The sequence below is a fragment of the Zosterops lateralis genome (assembly GCF_965231275.1).
Source record: "Zosterops lateralis genome assembly, chromosome: 3".
Taxonomy (NCBI): domain Eukaryota; kingdom Metazoa; phylum Chordata; class Aves; order Passeriformes; family Zosteropidae; genus Zosterops; species Zosterops lateralis.
This window is the reverse complement of record NC_139764.1, coordinates 94,855,075-94,878,236: the sequence shown is the minus strand read 5'-3', so window position 1 is coordinate 94,878,236 and position 23,162 is coordinate 94,855,075. Positions and strand designations below refer to the sequence as shown.

Below are 23,162 nucleotides of genomic sequence, written 5' to 3'. Positions count from 1 at the left end.
CTTCTATATTTTCAGAAACAGTTGCATTGTTTAAAAAGACAGCATAACCCATTAAGTAGAAAAAATTATTGAGACAATGTAAATGTAAGTCAAGAAAACTTCAAGAAAGAGAGGGAAACACATAAAGTAGTCCTCCATGGTAATGTGATGCCTTATTCTCCACTTCCATGAAGTGAAGGCAAGATGTAATAAGGAACAGGTAAACAAAAATCATAATATTATTTTTAATGGGAGTGTTTTGAAGCTTAACTTGCACTGCACTGGTCCTCACCCCTTCCTAAAAAGACAGGAAGAATGAAGTAAAAACTGACTAATGTATGTCAGTTGCCGTTCAGCTTCCTATAAAATAAAAAGCAGATCTTTTCATGTACTAAAAATGATGTGGGACATCTGCAGATTAAATATAATAACATTTTTATAAGTTTTTATTATTATATTATTATATTATAATATTATTATAAATGTTACATTATATTATTACTGTAAATAAAGGTTGGTGGGTTTTGTTTGGTTTTGTGGGGGTTTTTGTGGGCTATTTTGGGTTTTTTTTCAAGGAGAAAGTGGATTTTTTTTTCTGCAAATTTCTGTAGAGTTTTTTGGAAAAAAATGAAGTCACTCATTTTATTTACAAAGCTAGCCAAGCTAAGGGAGAATTATACAACAAAAAAGCAAAAGCAAAACAACAAAAAACCCCAAACAATTGTTCTCACAAGTGTACAAAGAAAAAGCATTAGAGACAACATTCACAACCTGCAACAAGGGCAATTCCAACTGAGTATAACAATAGGAAAGAACTTCACATGATTAAGTATCAAGAGCTGCCCAGAGAGCTGGAGATATTCTAAACATGAATGGAAACAAAGCCCTCAGCAACTTGGAAGCTATCACCACTTTCAGCAGTGGGTTGAATTAGATAACCTCAAGAGGTCCCTTTCAAAACAAATTTTACATGATCTAGTCTAGTTAAGATGACTGACAAAGCCCATGGTGTTTTATTCCTCTGAGGGAAGGAATCATAATGTATCTGAATGAAACACAGTCTCAGTATGACTTCAAAATAATCCTCAGGTGCTCCTCCACCGAGTTGTCAAATACTCAGTTTGGGACAGGAGCTTTTTTGGGAAGTGGTGTGAAAAGACCCCAAACCCTTCTCAGATACAAATTACACCAATGCAGGTCATGTACAAATATGGATTTCCAGAGTTACTAATAACGTATATATGGGGCCTGTGCCAAGATATGATAATACTTTTTCCATTAAAAAATAGCTGATTACTTTCAATTCAAAAGGCATCCCGTAACAACAAATTATAGCTAAACCCTGCCAGAATACAGCTTTTCTCTGACTAATGCCAATCTGCATTCAACTTTGCACAGCATTTCACAGGTTGACTATAGTGAAGATGAACAACAGAGGTTGAATCCATCAATATCCCAAATACTGATACTGGAAAGCCTCATGCTTCTATCACAAACAGTTTGCTCCTAACTGTTAAAAGTTTTAAACTGCTACAAGGCCTCTCACAATGTCTAAGCTACAATTTACCAGTCCTGACATTGTCATAGCTTGAAGTGTAATAGATTTATTGAAATTTCAATTAAAGGACACATATTTATACATATGTGTGGCTTATCAAAGTTGTGATGCCTTTCTTTTATGTTGTTGGTATGAGTACTCACCCTTAGCTGGACTCTTTCCACATTTCAGGAAGAGATTTTTTAGGGATATTCAAAGTGTCCTTTGCATTCTTCTGTTCTATTTATCACACTTTCTTTTAAGCTACTTATTCTTTCTATCTTTAATAATAAAGGTTTTTTGTCAGGCTGAGAAATACTCATATTTATTTTGTGATGCAAACTTCTATCTGCTCTCAGAGTGGGAGCAAGACAAGCATATGAACTGTCACAATAAAGGTCCTACGGAATTACTTGATAGCTATCTTCTAAGTATCTAGGTCAGCTTTCCAGAGCATGGAAAACAAATAACAAACAGTTAAATAATGTATTTTCTCCATACAAGTGATCTTAGTTTCAAAAGGAAGACTCTTAATAATTCACTTGATGCTTCAAAAAAGATGGGGGGAGGGGAAAAAAGATAGAAATTGTTCATTATTATATATTTTTTTTTTAATTGGACTAAAATACCACACCAGCAATGGTAGAACAGTAACTCGGCAAACTGAAATATTAGCAGTTCTTGAGACAGACATTTCCTTGGGTTAAAAAACACCACAACTTTTAGATTTTTTTTGCAGATCTGTTCCCTAGAGGTTTTCTAAAGTAACATTATTTTGTGTCCTTATTAGCATCTGAGTTATAAAGAAAAACCCATAGAAATCTCATCAGGGATTTAAACAGTATTTTCAGATACTGTTTCTATTTTTTTAATCAACAAAACAACTGATCTTGCTGCTTTTCTTCCTTATTCCCACTTTACTTCATTCTAAGACACAGCTCATGAAGCTGGAACATTGAGTATCCAGCATGCAAAAGTTTTTGTTATACCAATTCTATTAGACTCAAATAAGCCTCTGAGGAGTCTTCTTCCAATCAAAATGCCATCTGCCTGCATTCAAAACCTCTTTGCCTGACCCCTGACCAATTCAGAGACAATTCAGCTCTGTGAGAAGAACCAATTTGGATTAAAAAAACCCAGATGGATTTCTGTTCTTTTTCTTACAAAAATAAAATACAAAATAAAAGAAGGAAAATGAAAAGAGGAGAGGCATAAAACTGTGGACTGTCAACAGGAGAAGGATGGAAACCAAAGAATATTAAGGACAAAGTACTGTATGTAAGAAATCACTTTCAGCAGGTAAAGTGAGAAAGAGTTAAAGTACAATAGTACCTTCATGAAGCATAAAGCTTAAAAATTAATGCCTTCTTGTTTCTCCTTTAACTAAAATTGATCTCTCCCTGTCTGTCATACAATTAATTTATTTCTGTGAGTATTGTTAAATTTTAAATCTGGGGAGAAAAATATCTTCTGATAAAAATACTTGGCAGATAGGGAAAACTGTCTATTTATTTTCAATTCACCATTTCTGTCAATACTTTTGTGCTTGGATTCTATTAGCGTGCACCAATTCAGAGAATCACAGAAAGAGTCACAGAATGAGTTTGGAAGGAACCATAGTGTGTCATCTGGTCCAACCTCCCTGCTCAAGCAGGGTCATCCTAGAGCATGTGGCACAGGATCGTGTTCAGACTTTCTTGAATATCTCCAGTGACAGAGACTCCACAACCTCTCCGGGCAATCTGTTCCCGTGCTTGGTTACCTGCCTATGAGGATACTGTAAGAGACAATGTCAAAAGCCTTACTGAAGTTGAAGTTCAGCTGTTTTCATCCAGGTAGTTCTTTCATCACAGAGGACAACTCCACCACTTGTGACTCTGATGCACCCATACATTCTTTATTCTCAGAATCTGAACATCCCAAACGTAACACCAAGTCATGATGGCTTGCTTAGAACACTAGAATTTGCCACATCTGATGATCTGAAATGTGACTTTATGGAATGATTGCATGTTTAGCACATAAGTATAAATTATACAAATATTTATAAATAGTTATATACAATTATGTAATATTATGTAAAAATGCACAGCAAAATATTACTTCCCTAATTAGCTCCAAATCCAGAAAGATTTTAGAGTTACTTAAAAACAGCTTGTCTACTGTGAAAAAATTGAATACCAAAAAAAAAGCTGCTGATTTTACATTATTATTTTTTATGTACACCTTGAATTTCAAAATTCAAGGTGTATATAGAAAAACATGTTTTTCTCTCATTACTCTCTCATCCAAGTCCAAGATTGAAGAAGAAGTGAAATGGGCTGAACTGCCATTAAATTACAGTAAGCCAAGTATAAAATTTCTCATCAAAGGTAAAGCTTTCTCAATGCTTAAAAGTAGCACTTAAATGAATGGCAGATTACAAAATATGAAACAGGACTAGACCTACATGATAGTAGTAAAAGGTATTCTGTAGTAAGAGTCTTTTATCCTTGGGTATAATCTCTATTGCTGAAAGTCCAACTCATCACAATAGGTTTAGTGATCACTGATGTCTTTGCCAGTCCTCAGTGTAGCATTCAGAAATACACCAGACTAGCAGAGCTAAATGTGCACAGCTGCAAATCCCGTCCTCGGTGCTCCTCAGGATTAATGAACCTGTCAGTAAAAGGGAGCCTGGAAGCAAATGCATCCCACAAATGCTGTCCCATGTAAGTGGTTGAAGAAAAAAGTGTTACCACAAGTAGAAAGAGAACTTTTGCTTTCAATAATTTTCCATTCAAATATCCCACCTAAAAGGAAAAGTCGTCCTACACTAAGTTTTCCTCTCTCATGCATTTGAGGTGAGTACGAAAAGAATAGAAAAGTTTTTTCTATTTTTGTTGCAAAAGGACTAGTTTGATGAATGTCCATGTGTAAAATAAAGATTAACTACGAGTACCTGAGAATGAAAAAGTACAGAGAAAGGAGAATAAATCAGTTAGACAATGTGATCGTTTATGACCGCTATAGCATTGACTTTCAGGTTACACTTTTCTATTAATGTTTTGAATCATACAGAACAGGGATGAAAACTATTCTCTTTAACCAGTTGAAATATAAAGCATTTATCTCTGCAATTTCTGTCATGTAACTGTAATTGTAAAACTTACCAAACTCAGTGCCAGAGAACTACCAGCTATTTCAGCCTGATTTCAAATTCTGCTTTTGAGCTCCTATGTACTAAAACTTTATCCAAAGTAAAAAACCCCAGTGTTTATCTCCATGTTACACTCAATTTGCATTCATATTAAATGTTAATTGTCCAGAAGTTTTTATTTGGTTCAAAGTATAATGCAGGAAAAGTGAATATGGCCACAAAGACAGACTAATCATTTTTCTCATTAGAGTCTGACAACAGAATCCTGTGAGGACTGCAGATAACACTTACAGAAAGGGACCTGGGAGATCTTGTAAAAGACACAGAAAAACAGATCACACCCTTAAAATTTAGTTTTCAGAGTCTTCAGTAAGAAAACTTAGGGAAAATAAGGATAATATTAACAATGTTTTCCAGGAAAGGGCAGCTCAGCAGGACTCCTCACTCTAATTTCTCAACAGTATGTGAGGTAGGAGAAATCTCTTCCGAATGAGTGTCCATACCTAGAGCCATGTAATACTTTGCAACTCTAACCTAAATTATCATCTGAATTATACTTGAAATTGCTTACTTTTACACAAGTACCATTACATCTACAATCAAGAAAAACTGTCTTTCTTTGTCACAGTCCTGCAAAGCACTTCTTTCTAGGCTCTACCCATTACTGTGATCACGACTGGTGATGAAATACAACCAAGGAACTTGGACTCATTTTGTATGCAGTGGCTGCATATCCCAGCTATGTCTCCTCTGCAAGGTCTATTACTTTCCAGAATTTATTTCAAAATTCAATTCCTTAAATATTATCAAAGGTTGTCTCCCTACCCTTCCATCAGGAGATACTGTTTAGGCTACCCATAAAAGGTAGGAGTAAAAGGCATCAAAATCAACCCAAATCTTGATACTAAAAGGAAGAGGCAGACTTGGGTTGTTCAGGGTGGGTTTTTGTACTGCTTTAGGCTGGAGTTTGAGAATGTCAGGTGAGGGGTGTCCTGCTGTATTTTGGGTGTTGATCAACACATATAGAGATCTGATATAGTATATTCTCAGATTCAACTAGCTTGTGTTGATTCAATCAAGAAGTAACCTAGGACTGTGTAGGATAGAATTTTGATTCTTTTTCTATGAGATTCATACACGAGGTATTTAAACACTATTGAATCCATAGCAGTCATGTATAATTATGTGCACAGTCACTATATACTGAAGTCTCATTATATTTTACTATGACTCTTGCAACTAGTTTGCATACAACTTATCAGCATTAACAGCAATGCCTGGTAAAAAAAAACCCAAAAGCTGTGTTTTCTCATGCTTCTCAGTGAAGCAGAAAGTATATGCGAAGCTGGTGAATGAGGCTTATACTTATCTCAGCAAACCAACCAGAAGTGGACATGCCTGTCACCAATCAACCTTTTTAAACATTTTAAAGAGCAAGTCATGTTCCACAGAATTCCATGGACAAGTACATAATGTTTTGAACTGCTAAAAGCTATTTCAAATTATTTTATGTGTGATATTAAACATTTTATACTTACTTACTGCAGCAAGAGTGAAATATTTACATATTATAGAGGCAGACTCTCTAACATACATATACACACACAGACACCCATTAGGCTTTTTTGCTTCTAATTGTTAGCAGAATATCGCAAACCCATTTGATGTCCCCAAGTTCCAGATTTTAAGTTTACATGACACATGCAATACAGCAAGCAGACAGAAACACTCTCCCTTGGCCCCCTCTGAGGAGGCTGCCATGAACTGTGCACTCTAAGAAACACCAGCAAAGTTCATGAAATTGATTTTACTCACTTAAATTAAGTATATGTATTCCAAATTCAAGAACATTGTTTCACTGTTTATATGAGGAAATGAAATACATTACTTAGGGATGTTGACAACCTAGACACCATTGCAATACCACTTATGCAAAATACCACCAGTTTACCTAGTGACATTACCAAATGGTCACACAGAAAATTCCTCTATAGCTTAGAGACACCACAGGCTTTGAAAATGCAGCATAACTGAATTTTGGTTTAAAAAGGCCCCACATACATGCTGGCAATGATTAAGCTCCATCTGTGCCTCCAAGAGAATTACAATGAAATAAGTGCCAGTCAAGTGTTCTCTCAGTCAGCTCAATGCCCTTGAACAGACATCCTGTCTGATACACAAATGAAGAAAACTGTGGTGTATCAGTTTACTCTTCAAATGCTTTCACTGGGAAATAGTTTTTTCTTTTCTCCCTTAATTTAATGGCCCAGCAATGTTTGGTGGAAGGATGATTTAGTTTTGTTATTTATAGATGTTTTTGCTTCTGTAAGATTATAAATGTCATAATAAATATGTATAGCACTGGTCAAAAATGCCGTTTTTACACTTATGAATGTAGGTGGGCACAGAAGACCCAGCAACTGATAATTACTTGTATTTCCACTACCCAATAAAATCTCTTGCACTCCAACATGATAAGGCGACCTCACAGAAGACATTACAGTGCACAGTCAAAAGCACAGAGATATAGAAGCACTTACATTTGCACTGTGATCACTTCCACTAACACAGATGACATCTTGTTTTTGAATTGTTAATACCTCTTTTGTAAGCTTCAGTCGGATGTCATAAGCATTTTCAGATACTTCATCATATAACAATGCAATACCAGTTTTAGTCTGGAAAAAAGAAAGGCATACACAAAAATTTAGGAATATGAACATTTCACAATGGCGAAGAACAAGCTCTATTCCATTCAATAAATAAAAAGCATACAAATTAGCAATATTTACAGAAAGTGGAAAACTGGTCTGCTTTTCAGTCTTCAAATGGATTAGACATAAAAAGCCTCTTTTGTACTGAAAAATACAGGCTAAGTGGTCTTTGAAGTAGACATTAATATGCACAGAGTAAAAAAAAATTACAAAAATTTCTCCATTGTACTTTTCCACAAAGAAGTGCTGCCAATTAATGATGTCCTATTTGACTTCATTTATACAAAGACTTATTAAAATGTCTTAGAAACAGATAGGTAAGTTTAAATGTATATGAACACTTTTTCCATTTTTGTCAAGATGTGGGGAAGTGAAATATTGTTCTGTCTTGTTCATTCCATTCTGTCAGAAAAAAAAACCAGTACCCTTCATAAAAGTTGCCATTAAAATACTGAGTTCTGTCACAGTAGAAAACTATGTTTTCACACTGTAAAACTTGCAATTAAACCCAGTTGTTACAGAATATATTTTGTTTAGGATAAGATGAACATATCTTAAGATATCTTAAGTTACATTATCACTGGACTAATAACTAGTAAGCTCCATAGGAGAATCAACTCTTTGGTATAAACAATGTTTTCTCCATAAGTAGTAGAAAATAAACTTTATTTTAATTTCTGGTTTATTCACTTAAATTTCCCACTAACATTCAGCCAGAAATTTCCTTAAACAAAACCTGTGGTATAAGAACTGCTTACAGCTATTTGTTAAAATATGCAGACAAATCAAATTTCAGATCTTTACATTCACTGCACAGGAGAAAAAAAACCCCACCTGTTCCAAAATGAGTGTTCATACTTAAAAGTGCTATTTGCCTATTAATTTATAAGGTATATTACAGTATCATCACAGCACTGCATGTTATGCAAGTGAAGAAAAATAGAGCAAGATTTAAGTTTTAGCTGCAGTATTTGTTTCTAAAAGAATATTTAATATCAAGTTGTTCATCTATGTTTTCTTAAATGGTAGACTGTATAAACAAGAGTAATGGATTTAAAGAAGAAACATGTCCTGTGCACTGAATGAAAACTTGAGAGATTTTAAAATAAAATTAAACATTAAAAAATTAGCTTCATAATACTTCCATTTCTATAAAATTAGGGAGAAAAGTCTGTGGTGATTGTTAATAAAACCTTTTGGTCTTTAAAAACAGGATCAGCCTAAGCTTAAGGCACTTAAATTTCGTGTAGCTCTGTGCTGCAACAGAGTGTCAAAATCTCCCTTACAACAGGAATAGCAAATGGAGCCTAGACAACAATTAAATTTATTCTGAATTATATAGAGAGCAGTTGCTCAGGTGAACTGTTCATGTAGCTGGGCTATCTCTGGGCTCAAAGCAATCGTCCCCATTTAGGTAATTTCTGCCATTTAAGATATTGAGATATATTAAGACCTCTGAGCATGTAAAGCTGACATAGGCTTTTTAGGATACCCAGGTCCTTTTCTAGCTGGAGGCACGACCAGATCTCCATGTTTATAATGAGATTCAAACATTGGTCGTGTCAGTAGACATCCACATGTAGGTATCTTCAACTTCTAAAGGATGTCAAAAAAGGTCTACAGTGCAGAAATCACAGAACAACTTGGGTTGGGAGGGTCCTTAAGGATCATCTACTTCCAGCATCTTGGAACAACACTTTCCCCTAAACCAGATTGCTCAAAGCCCTGTCCAACCTGGCCTTGAACAGTTCCAGGAATGGGACATTCACAACTGCTCTGATCAATTTGTTCCAGTGCCTCACTGCCCTCATAGGGAACAATATCTTTCTAAAATGCAACTTAAACCTATGCTCTTTCAGTCTAAAGCTATTCTGCCCTGTCCCATTACTACATACCCTTGTACAAAGTCCCTCTCTGGCTTTCTTGAAGGTGCCCTTTAGATACTGGCAGGCTGCTCTAAAGTTCTTCCTGAAACCTTTTCTTTCCCTGATTGAAAAACCCCAATTCTCTCGGCTTCTTTTTGTAAGAGAAGCCCACATCTAAGACAGCTGTTTCGAAGCTGTCCAGGCAGTGGTGAGCAACAGACACCTCTGAAACATGATTCTATCTGATCTCTTTTATACATCTATCTAGAAGGGAACAAGTGAGTCATAGCTCTCTACTTTGAGTTAAAAGGTAAATATAAATAAAACTCAAATATAAGTGTCTAATTGTGGGAAGGCAAATCTATTCAGTATTTGCTGGTTACATCTAAGGGAAACAAAGTTCAGTTATGGTATAAAGCCTTAATCATTCCCACTTGTTTGGAATCCAACATTTTATTTTTCCAAGATTTTGAGTCTTTTCACATTTTCAGCATGTGTGAATGTCTTATCAATACATTTTTGTGAATGAAAACATATGAAAACTATGCCAGTACCATCTGCCTAAAAGCCAAGCTGCCAGCAGGAAGTATTTCCAAACAATAGGACTACAGCCTTTACACTGTCCCTGAATTTTACTGTTGTTCAGATGTTGTGGATCACTGTCCCACCTGGACTGGTAACCACTGTTACTTTTGCTGTGTACCAGAAAATGCTTTACAGAAACACTGGAAGAACAGAGCTCTGAAGCACTCTTTATACAGCTTACACCCAGAACAACTCTCTGGCTAGAAATTGTTACATACGTGTCCTGATTTACAGCAAAGTTTGGGAGGAAACCTCCAAATGGAGTTCCTCTAGAAAAGCAAATTCAAGTGGCCCCTCCCCCTACTAGTTTCAGAAAAGATTTCCTTTGAGAAAAGTGGAAAAAAACTGTTTATTTAACAAAAAAAGTGCTCACAGGCAAAAAAAAAATGAATAATGTTAAACAATAAAACTTCTCGGTCTTCTGAAGAGAGATGGCAAATTCAGAAAGTCCGTGTCATGGGGGGCAGCTTGGCTCACTCAGTCTCTTATCAGTCCCTCCTGTGCTGGAAAATGCACCATCCCAGCCCTGGTGGGCCACAAGTGTGAGCTCCCAGTGCTCTTCTGGGTTTTTAGTCCAGAGCAGGTTGATCAGTTCCAAGAAAAGAAAAGCCACAGTCCAGGGAACTTCTCTGCCTCAGCTAGCTAAAACAACTAATTAAAAGCAAAAGACCGTGAGAGAGACATGTCCGTGCTGCAGACAACAGAGTCTGTGTGAAGAGAGAGATGTGGGGGAGGAAGTGCAGTCACTGATAACAACAAACTCAGTGCTTCTTCTTTCCCCCCTTCACTCTTGGAACAAGTCTTAAAGGTGCAGAACTTAATATCCAGCATAAAAAAACCAGATGATTGGGGATACAAACGTCATAAAGTCACCCTAGGACAATATGTTTAGAAGAAACACAATGAAAAAACCTCCAAACTGTCATTTGTAACAGATGATCAGGTAACAAATGAAATATGCAGATTGATCTATTAGATAGTTTAGCAACTTCCATCACACTATTTCAACTGAAGTCCAACAGAAGTTCATCTATTACTATTAAAATCCAACACCTACGTTACACTTCCTCTAACTCCTGATGTGATCCAAGATGAGGCGCAGCAATACCTTATTTGCTTTCAGAATCAATAAGGTTAATCTGGATTTCTCTCAGCCTTTCAAGTCAGCTTTTTTTAGACCATTATAAATGGCTTTGAATCAAAGTTCAGCACATTCCCTTGTTCTCTCTTTGTGTTAAAGAGATGGCACACAACTCTAGTGAGCAAATCCCAGTCCAGACAAAGGGTTTCTTCAAACAAGGACCTTTAAATGAGAACTTAGTCTTTGCATATCTATGCATATCTCACATTTAACTAGCTATGTTCATCTCGATTTCTCATTTGAAAAGTGCCTATACAGTAGCCATTCTAGGTAACTGATATCAAAAGCTGAGGGCTGAAAAGTCAAAATAACTCTCCAAAATGATATAGTAATGTTAGAGATCATATGTTGTGCAATAAAAAGCTTGCAGAAAGTTCATAGGGAGTTGCATCTCAATAGGATTTCAGTGCTTACAGTGAGAGGTAGGGAATAAAAATTTAAATTCACTTGGGCAGAAGAAGAAATTAAATGTTGATTTTCATATCTCTGACTGTTTTCTAGACACTGACTTCAGTAAGAGGAGTGTGTGGGTGTTCATGTGCATGTTCACTATATGGTAGGAGGAAGAGTAAAGAAGATCAGCAGTACAAGCATCACAATAGCTGTGACTTTTAAGAAAGCATAGACGCTGCTCTGTCTTTAAAAAAAACCAAAAACACTGAAACCTACTTTCTCAAACCAGCTCAAAAACTGTCAATACCACAGAAAACATTCCTCTCTAGAGGGAGCTAGAATGGTAGAGGAATCCTTTTATCATTTTTATTGTTGACTACTTAAGAAGGTCCCTAGCCAGCGTACTTGCTTTAAAGCACTCCCTGTTCAGCATAATGTTTTGGGACCCTATTCAAAGTAACATGACTCTATGTGCTGTATCTGCAGTCTAAAACTCACAGCTGCAAATTATGTTTCAAGGTAGACATCCCTACAACAAACTTCATTCTTACTATAAAATACTTGTCTTCACTGTTGTAAGCTTTATTTTGAAATAGCTTGCAAAAAAATTCCTCTGCATTGAGTTATATCGGTTCTTCAGTAGAAAATGCCATTTGCTGATCTTAGTCCTTAATAAATAGATCCATAGCTTCAAGGGCATTGCAGTTCAATTTTTATCTGCTAAAATTCATTCATAAATGACCTTTATTCATAAATAAAATTCTTTAAGCACTATATTTGAACATTATCTTCCCACTGAAATGCCACATTATATTTCTAGATTAGTATTTATCAGCAACACTTACACCTCACAGGTCTAGAGAAAAAATTCTCTAACCCATTTTAATTTCTTAAAATGAAATTGACTTAATTGAAATTACATATCTGAGGTATACTTATGGTTGGAACACCTGCTGAGGACACATAACAACTAGAGTAACTTATTTTTATTGTACATCATTTAAGATTAGGAAGAAAGAGAACTTCAGGCAGCCCTACATAGTGTCCTGAGCACCAAGTTACAGCAGGCTCACATCTATTCTCTCTGTCACAACTGGTTTGATGTTTTGTACACCACATTTCCTATCATGATCAAAAGAAAATATATTTTCTCAGAGAAATTCAAATTTACCATATCCTTGACTAACATAAAAAGATTTTAAATGGGATGAAATCTAAAGGGAAAAAAAAAGTGCAAGGCGTTACACTATAGGAAGAACAGCCATCTGTATGGAAGGAGAAAAGCCATTCTTCACCATGTGTTAAAGAATGGAAACAGACATGTAGTACTGAGGATTGGCAGAAAAATAGGAGCATCAATATTTTGTTGTTGTAATAAAGGCAAACATATGCTTTCTTCAATTCTTTTCCACTGATTTTTTTTTTTCTCAATCTTACAAGACAGTACCTAAAAGTACAAATAAAAGTGTAGTTATTTCGTTGGGTAGTAGAGAAGGTTCCTTAAACACTGCTGAGTGTGAGGGAGCAAAATTTCAGACCCATGAAGTAATCTATCACCAGTGTTGCATTTAATACATCTTAGTATATTGTTTTATTTTTTACAGTATTATGTATGTGTTGTTTCACAGCTACACTACATCAAAGAGGTAATGAGCTGAAAAGCGTCATGAGAGAAACAAAAATATTAGAAGTGGTCAGAGATCTGTAAAATAGGATGTGTAAGTAATTCAAGATAAATTCAGATTATTTAATTTCAAGACTGTATATACAAGAACATTGTGGCAGTTTTAAGTACCTCAAAATCTATTACAAATAGAGCAATCAGGAAAGAAAATAATTCAGAAAGCTCCTCCTTTGAATATATTCCGGTTATGAGGAAATGGAAGTCCTTGAACAGATTGCTTGGATAAATTATGGACATCCATTGCTAAGGGATTCTGAGTGAACACTGAACAAACATCTCCTCAAATGGTGTCAGTAATCCTCTCACAGGGCAAAATCCCAGAAAAGAAAATCTCCTTTAGATCTGTTTCACACTAATATTCAAAATTATGTGACTTCTTGCATATTAATAAACGCCTGAATCCAAGAGAAAACCTGACTGGCTTTACAAGGACACCTGGACTGAACAACTTGCAACTGCCATGGGATGGGTGAAAAATAACTACTGAGGCCTGAAGAAGTTTATCACTTAGGGGTTTTGATAATGGATGAGTGACATTTACAACAAACTTTGTAAATACTCCTAATTTTCATAGTACTGAATCTGAAAGATAATTGTACTCCAAGAAGAAATGTGCCCATGTCTTTCATGATGAAAAGATAATTTCAGGCTTAAGGGGCCTTGAATAAGAACACAAGTACACACTTTTCAATGGACCAACATGGATAAGGCAGTAGAGAGTGAGAGCAGTAACACATCTGTGGAACACAGAGAATCAATGATTCCATTAGCATCACAAACACACAAAGAACCATTCAGTAAAACTAAAAGCTGACAGAAATCAATTATAACTTGCTAAAATCAGTCATACAGAGCTCCCTTACAGAGTATGTTTTTTCCTGTAATTACACATGGAGCTGTCCTTATTCTCAGCTTTAACTTACTACAACTTTTACATCTAATGACCCAGTTTCACAAATGCAGAGACAAAACCACTAAACCTCAGTACTCCTTCCTTTAAGAAATTCTAACTATAATGACAATAAAGCCATTAAATAGACTATTAGGAGGATAGGTTATGGTTCCCTGATGCTATGAGGGTGAGGGTTTTTGTGAATAAGTCAGAAGAAGCATCTTGAAAAATGTTGCGGATTTGTCCCATATCTCAGAAGAGTAGTTCAAGACTCCTGTATTAGGAGAGAAAACATAATTTTACCATCACATATAGGAAGGGATCTGGAAAAGTATGAAGCACAGAGGGCTTGGTTTTCAGGTTTCCTGATGACCCAAACTGGAGGGTGCAGTCAGTACCTCTTCCAGGTGACTGACAAAAATGTTAAATAAGATGTCTATCCTGGGTCACAGGATAGACATCTGAAGAACACCACTTGCCACAGGAATCCACATAGAGGATTCCACACTAACCACTACCCCCAGTCTGAGCATCAAAGCAACTGTCCACCCACCCATCTAGATGGAGGTTATGGCAACAAACTAGCAATATCTTGATAAGAGCAGTATCAGGTATCTTTCTGCTCTGCTACTGCCCACTCTCAGCAGTATCCAATTCCCATGTACAGAAGGATGTTGCAATGCCCCTGCTATTCAGCTCAGCAGTCCATTAATCCATTAGGCCCAGCAGTCCTGCCCACCCACTCTCAGAGTCCAGAGGCCAGGACAGACCCACAGTCTTGGCAGGAGCCACCACCCCCCTTTCACACCCTCCACATGAAGCCCCACATGTAGTCCACCAGCAGCTGCTTTTGCCTCCCTTCCCAAAGGAGAAGTCCTGCAGCTGGGAAACAGCACCAACACCAGCACTGCTGCAGATGATGAAATTGGAAGCTGCCCCAGTGGTCCAGCTCTTACACTACTGCTCCTGTCTGAAGAGAAATATTTCAAATTAAGATAAAACCATGTTAAGTCTGAATTTCATTTCAGCTGGAAAGAAACTGTCAATGTTAATTTTTAACACTGAATTATTTTTAGTTTTTCACAAAATAATCAAAACCCCCACCTTTTAAAATAGAATAAAATACAATCAAACTGTTCTAATAGCTACCCAACTTCTATGATGTACTTGGAAAACACACAGCTTCTTTCAGCTCCTATTCACAATAAGCAAGCCCACAAGACAAACGCACAGGAAAAAAAAACACAACAGCTTTATAGCCTCAGTAAGAAGCTAGTAAGACTACTTATGTTTGTCATACCATTTTTCAAGACTGATAGCAGATCATGAATTTTTATTAGAGCTGTAACTCAATTTCATAATGTTCACAATCGTTCTCAGTGAAGAAAATCACAAATTTCTGATAACTCCTTTCAAAAAGGTGATTCACAATTCACACCAAAGCCAGTGGATTATTATCTGATGTACACCACTGATTCTTGTGCAAATCAATTAAGACTAAAGATACTGAATTACAATGTACTGTAAATTTTAAATGCACTATTTGATAAGAATCAGCATCGGAAATAAAGAGGGTCAAAACTAGGTATTTAGGAAAATCTTTGAATGAATTTTTCCCAAAAGCATTGACTATATCTGAAATATGTACCTTCAATAGTACTGTTTTGATAAAGATTTTTTTTTACATCTGTATTTATTAATAACAATATTATGGATTGACATTTCAATATACTCAATTGTAAAAGGTGTTACAAGTTTTTAGAAGATTTTAACTGCAGCATGACAATATCACTCTCTACCAGCCTTCTGTTGTTAGAAATTTTCTTTCAGAACAGTTTTTCCTAAACTTTCAAGGGCAATACTCAAGGTAACAGAAGTTTGAAAAGACGCTTTCAATATACAAAATTTAAAAGTCTATTTTGTTGCTTACATCACAACCTATTCAATAGTCAAAAATAGCCTTAGGAATACATATCTGTAAATTACATTAATCTTGCAAGAAAAGTGATTAATGGCTGGTTCACAATATCTGTGATCTTAATCAGTAAGTACTGATATCTTGTGTAATTACTGCATGCTCAGTACATCATGAGCTAATTAGATATGATTGATTGTTGTCATCCTCATGCACCTCTCAAAACATCAGACACAAATATTTGAAGTCTGTATTGCACATTTGAAAAATTAACTTTCCAGAATGTCATGTCAGAATAGAAACTGCCTTCTTAAACTCTAACAAATGCTAATAGAGACACATGGTTAAGTGTTCTAATATAAATTCTTACCCAGAAAATTGTCAGGGCTCAAACTATTAGAAAAATTGCCTAGTTTTATTTTGATTTAGATAATATCTTTAAGTAAATGGCTTAAGAATATAAAACCTTAGAATATAAAGTTGCTCCTGTGCTTACAGCAGTTTCCTACCAGTCCAACAAGAAAGCATAGATTTCACACTTCAAGCTAAACCACTTAGTAATAGCTGGAAAAACCCCACAACATTCTCTTCAGAGATTATTTAAGAAAAAGATTATCAGAAAATTAATGTGATTATTTCTATTGCTGATAACATGAATCTTACCCTATGGAGCTTCAGCTGATTAATAAATATTCCTGTTGTTATATTAAAAGGCAGTCAAAAAACTAAGAGCATAATAAAAACACCTTATCCATTTTCTTAACCTAGAATAGCCAAGTAAGAGCAATATAAAGGCATCACTTTTTTTTTTTTTTTTTTTTTTTTTAATAGACTACCAGATTTTGATTCATCCTGCTCTTACTATCCTTCCCTTTTTGACTCATACAGGTCCACTACATTCACTCTTTTTCAAGCTTTTCCATAAAAATGTTGGTGGGTTTTGTTTTTTTTTTTTCTGTCCTATTAAACTGTTGTGTTACTCTGCCAAAACCAATAAGAAAGCCATATGTAACTGCTTAATTTCTGAATAGGGTGAAAAAGAAAACAGGTCCAGCTAGGAAAAATGTACTAAAGCTTTCTGCAGAAGACAAAAATGAAGCAAAAACAACAAGAAGAACAAAATAATAATAAATAACCAGTTTCAAGATCTTAAGCAGTCATCCTTCAGAAACTGGATGTATATAAAGAAAATAGCAGAAAACAAACAGGAAACCTAGGAATGCTAAAGGATTTTTGCAATACCTAGTAATTGAAGAAAAACTGCAGGTAATTAAGTATTGAAAATTCAATGATTTATATGAATTCAGACTTCAGAAGATTTCTTAAGATGGAGAATATGTATTCTAAAACACTTTTCAAAAGCAAGAAAACATGTAAGTAGCAAGTGGAGATACAGATTCAGCTCTCATTAAAAAAAAAAAAAACAAAAAAAAAAACAACAAAAAAAAAAACCACATGGTCTGGGACCAATGAATGTTTGCCTAGAATTCAAAGAAACTCCTATTTTTAAGGCATATACAATCTAGTCTCATTAGCATCAAGACAAGAAGATCAGTACTAAGAAAAAAAAATCTGGAACTGATGCTAAGTCTGATTTTGGCAGCTCCATATAAAACTTGTTCCATATCTTTCTCAGCTTCAATAATTTGCTGATTGACAACCAGTTCATGCCAATGACTGACACACAGGCCCTGTAACTATTTGACTTGAGCTGAAGGAGATGCACTTACACATTTGGATGCATGTATCACAGAAGGAAAATAAAATTAGGAAAGGAAATTATATAGGAAACAATCAAACATTTCTGAGTAAAAAGGATTCAAAAGTAAGATGCTTGACAAAAGAGCTGGACATTTTTAGGGTTTTGATAAAATGTTGCCAAAAATCCGTATTTCTGAGTAATAAATCTGCAGCAGAATTTAATTTTATCCATAATCATGTCTCCAGTGTCATCTGTCCCTTGATGCTGTTAGTCACGAGCACTGGACTGCCACACTACTTGACTGACACTACATGGAAGTCTCATCCCCACAGACTGGGGGTAAAGCTGATCTGTATCATCCACTGCAGACCATGGCAAGGGTCACTGAATGAGCTCTGACTGGACTCGTAGGGGGAGCAGGCAACTGAGGGAGAGGAGCAACAGCTTCTCTGAGCACAGGTTGCAACAGCAGCCAGTGAGGAAAAGAGAGCTCCTGCATACAGTAAGCAGCAATCACTGCTTAGCAAGGCAGAGCATTAAATAGAAGGCAGGTGGTAAAGTAACACCAGAATTTTTAACTCAAGAACTTCAGGAAATCTTAAGATAACCCTCCTGTTCAGAAAGGTATTCACCAGAACAATACAAACTCCTATCACTGAAAAACAGCAGGAGGAAAGGATGGGACTGAGGGGATTTATTTTAATTTCAGAACATGGAACCAAAGAAGTAAAACAGACTTGGAAACAGACAAACCCCTGACAGTTAAAGGAAGAGAAAGCAGAAATTTTAATTGTTACTTTCCAGACAACATCAACAGCATCATGAAGTCATACCAGTACCATGGCAGAACTACTGTCAGGTTATCCTAGAGGTATTTCACAGTGGAAAGGCTGAAGGAAGTAACATCCATGAGTGCACAAGTATTTGGGCGATGAGACACTGAGAATATAAATGCCTTTGTTGTGTATATTTGAAGCATATTTATGAAAGGTCTATGTTCAGAAAAGGTACATGACTTTAAATCCACTATCAACAGTTTCACACTTTTATGCAAGTATACAAGTCAAATTTGCAGGGTAAGAAACATGATTGTATTTTGTGAAAGAAAGCAGGAGTAGAGGTATGGATGTGAAAAGACAGGAGAATAGATGGGGAAGAGGAAGAGAAGATTAAAATAAGAACATAAAATAGTAAGAGGAATTAACAGTAATAAAGGTGAAAAGATAAAAATTAAAGAAAATTTTAAAAAGTGATTTCTAAAAATTGTATATTTAAGACACAGAAGCTGCCCACTGACAAGCACCTCTATCTTTTGCAGGAATGATCACCATAGGTTACTAAACTGTAAAAGAATCTGACATATTAGCTCTATGCAGAGTATTAAAAATATGTGTGAAAAATGGAAACAAAATTTACAAAAGTTGTGTGAGGCAAACATGGCATCCAATATTTGAAAGTGCAGCTAAACAAGAAGCCATAAAACACAGCTGGTAGTAAACAGGACCCTACCTGAGGTTTAGCACTGCTTTTCCTGCTATTACACCACGCTCCAGGATGACCAATAGTAGAAACTGTGCTTTTGCACCCTACTGTTTTAGAAATATTACTGTTTCACTCTTTCTTGACATACTAGTTTCAGACTTAACTATTCCTACAGCTGAAAATTTACTTTGCTTTTTTTTTTTTTTTTTTTTTTTTTTTGCAATGCCATATCACATAAAGCATCGCATGTCAGGATTTTCTGTTTTGCAGATAAGGATTTTTTGATTAGAAGGTGCAGAACAGGGCACCTCCCCTGCTCCTGCTTAGGTTCTCTTCATTACATGAATGTCAAAGGCTTACTTTAGCTTTTGTTACCCTCCTTTGATTTCTGTACTACGGGGATACATTTTCTGTATTCAGATGATTCTCACCAGTGTTCACGGGCCATTAAAAGTCCTGGGAGTAATCTTAGATAATCTCTCTGCATTGCTTGTACCTGAAACTCAGCTATTATTTTCTTCTTATAAAAGAGGAACAGCATTCTAGCACAAATGCTCAAAAATATCCTAGGGATTTAATTTTAGTACCAATGAAGTTGAATTTTCAATTCAAAATTCTCAGTCAAGTCAGGCTTGCATTGTAAAAATAATTAGTTTAAATTTTGTCACAAATGTTGACAGCTTTTCAAGTTGTAACATTCATAGCATAGTTATTAGCATAACTATAAAAATTCATGTAGAAGGACATATTTCAGGATTCTGCAGTTTTCTTACATAAAATCCACCTGAACCATTTTGTCAATTGCTATCAAGACCCCCAGACTATGCTGGGTTTCATATTCAATAAAAATTTCTTTAAGTTTTTGAACAAGCAAAGGGTACATTACCAGATTATAAACATATGCAACTTTCTCATTTATAAATGAAAGTGACACTTAAAAAAAATCTAAGTAATATAGTTTTAAATTCTACTGTTTCCAAGACAATCTCAGAATAACAAGGGCCAAATTACACACTAAATACTTCAGATTAATACAATGAAAATATTTGTTAATATAGAATGAAGGAAAAATCACACACAAATGAAGCCTTAGTAATTGTATTAAAAAAAAAAGACAGTGAAAACTGAACATAAAAATCAAAACCAAATCAGACAGTACAGGAATCTTTCAAAAAAATTTAGTTGAACTAAAGAATAGATTTCTATGGAGATGTTCCAAAAATTATGAAAGAGAAACAAGGGGAAAAAAAAAAAAAAAGAAACCAACAAAAAACCCAATCACAATTATACCAAATAATCTACTGAAAGATATGCAAAAAAAATCCATATTAGTAGCCCTCTTAATTGCTTGTTTTCCTGATTGTGCTAGGGTTTGTTTTCTTTTTTTAAAAAAAGATCAATTATTAAAATGAAAAGCAATGTGGATCTTTTCTGAAATCTGAATATTATTATTATAAGCATGGAAATGCTAATACTCCTCATTTTTCTGTTCTCACAAAGTGAGGCGTGTTTTGTTTGAGACTGTACACTTAATAAAAAATTCTCAAAATTCCAGGAAAACACTAGGACAGAAACCCTGAAACGCTAAAGATGGAAGGGGCTTCTGGAGATCATCTAATTCAAAGCCCCGTGAAAATCAGAGAATCATAAAATGCTAAGAGGTTGGAATGGACCTTAAAGATCATCTAATCCCAACCCCTCCCTCCATGGGCAGGAACACCTTCCCCACAAGACCAGGCTGCTCTGCTCAGGATCATGTGCAATCAGGTTTTGAGTACTGCCAATAATAGAGATCTTGTATAAACCAAGGTGGACCTTTTCCAATGTTTGACCACCCTCACTGTGAAAAAAAAAAAATAAATAATCCTTGTTCAACAGAATTTCCTGTGTTCCAATTTTTGTTCATTGTCTCTTTCAGTGGTCACTACTGAGAACCTCAGGCTCAGTCTTCCTTGCCACCTCCCAGCTTTGAATGTGCCTCTCATGGAAGATATGTCCTAAAGCAGTTTCACAAAAGAGAAAATGGTCCAATAGCAATTTGGGGTGAACACTTTCCATATATTAGAGCTGAACTATAGGGAAGCTTTTTTTAAAAAAATTAACCCATTCAAAAATAAAACTTCCAAAAACATCATTTGAAATAAAACAAGTTGTGAGGAAATCAGAAGTTGGCATTATGATCTGATGATAGGCAAAGGCCAGCCTCACCACCAAACGAAAGGAAATGAGTAAGACAGAAAGAAGCACTAAACAAAGAGGAAAGTAGTATTTGTTTGAAATGGTACAAAAAGGGCAGAAAGAGCAATGAATGGAAAAGTGAAGAAGAAAACAATGATGTCTCACAGCCCGTTCATAAATCACAGGCCTCCCTAGCTCAACCACTTTATGTTCTCTCCACACAGTATCCATCCAACTTAGGATTGTCACAGCTGAACATTCCTAACTGTGAAGATCAGGTTAAGAGGATAACAAATAGTTTTCACTTTCTTCAGTTATGTTCAAGTCACACATACCTTGTAAGGGCATCTTCCCAGTGTAGAAGAAGAGCTGTGAACTCAGTTATTAACCGCAGTTAAACAACTAGAACTATGCTTGTTCCACCAGCAGTGCATTTTCTCCAAGTATATGTATTCAATGATAACCTTATCATCATCCAGAAATATATCCCTGAAAAATTTTATCTGGAGGCAGTGAAACACAAGTGAAAACTTGAAGTCTCAGTACTGTCCCAACCATGCTATGCATGCCATACAAGTATCATAAACATACAAATCTAGTGCACACAAAAATCTAATTTTTAAAACTATCAAAATTAGCAAATAGGCATTCTTAATATGTATGCAACTACATACAAATAGCTAGTGGTTACCATAAGTGTGGCTTGCAATTTTAGCTATAAAGGCTTACCTATATTTAAAGGATCTGTTTCCAGAGCTTTTCAAGAACTGCAAATTGTAGCATTATATAATTCTAATCTGATCCTGAATTTGCTTGTTCAAATTTCCAACTTAATATATCTAAAGATGTAAAAATGATGGAGTCAGAGGTTCTAAATAAAAATAAGCATTCACCAAAAGATAAATTACCTCTTAAATGAAAAAGCCTTTGTTTGATGCTCAGAAATGCAGCAAGTTTCCACCTTGCCTGTCTCCACTAATGTCTTCTCTCCTGCTTTTCCTAACTTCTCTCTACCAAAGCATTTCTGCAGGTGTCCACATAGTCACCTACACCTACTCCAACATGAGTTGCCTCTGGTCTTGTTTGCTCACTTGTTTTTTTTATTTTTTTTTTATTTTTAATTACCACAAAATTTCACTGCCTTTATTGCATAAGGTAGATTTTCTTTTTGGACATACCCCTAAGAAAGGCCTTTCAACATTTCTGACTCAGTCCTCTCCATTAGGGATAATTCATATTTCATGTACAAAAAGCTCCTTTTTTTTAAATTGGAACATTATTTTGGAGAGTCACATTAGGTTTACATGTGAAAAGCATCCCAAATTATTATGTAGACAGAAGTAAAAGTGTGAGCATTCTTCTGAATATTTAAATTTGTCCTACATGAATACAGAAATAAGTCTTCCTTTTATAGTTTGTGTTATTCATATCATTGGCACAGAATTCCAAAACAGGACAGCCAATTCACAATACAAGCAGACATACTCCTAATTATTTTTTCCTCACTATAAAGCCAAGCTTTTTACTCTGCAGTACTTAGACAGCCTCAAGAAGGATATTTTCCTACAGGTTTTGTTTGTTTCTTGAAAAACAATGTTTTTGTGGGCTTCTTTGATATCTTTCTATTGGCTTGTTTTCATATATCTTGAGATAGGAAGAGTTTGGAGAGAAAAAAAACAAGCAAAACAAGACAAAGTAAAGAACATCATCTCTACTGAAACAATAACATAGCTTACAGCCAGGGATTGTCACTTCTTCACAAGAGAAGAAACTGACAGAATTCTTTTGGAAGATATTGATGACACTGCAATGAAGGTAACCTTCCTTAGGGTGGCAAATCCACCCTAGCAACACAGCCAAAGGAAAGTAAAGATCATATCTACATGGAATTAGTGAGTTTTAGCTGATTATTTTAAAGAAGCTTGTGTGAGTGGGAAAAATAAGATTGCAATAAGC

At 35.5% G+C, this 23,162-nt stretch overlaps 1 protein-coding gene and 1 long non-coding RNA gene across 2 annotated transcripts in view; one reads left to right on the top strand and one right to left on the bottom strand.

Annotated features, from left to right (window-relative positions):
- The window catches only part of SNTG2 (syntrophin gamma 2), a gene marked incomplete at its 3' end in the record, with an annotated part of 217,993 nt that overhangs the window by 115,367 nt on the left and 79,464 nt on the right, over window positions 1-23,162 (bottom strand). The window contains exon 2 of the mRNA XM_083857755.1: window positions 7,196-7,333. Within this exon, the coding sequence (XP_083713881.1) occupies window positions 7,196-7,333 (138 nt within the window). The remainder of the gene's footprint in view (window positions 1-7,195; window positions 7,334-23,162) is intronic.
- Window positions 1-23,162, top strand: part of LOC310907498 — a 245,642-nt gene that overhangs the window by 187,792 nt on the left and 34,688 nt on the right. The gene's annotated exons all lie outside the window — the stretch shown is intronic.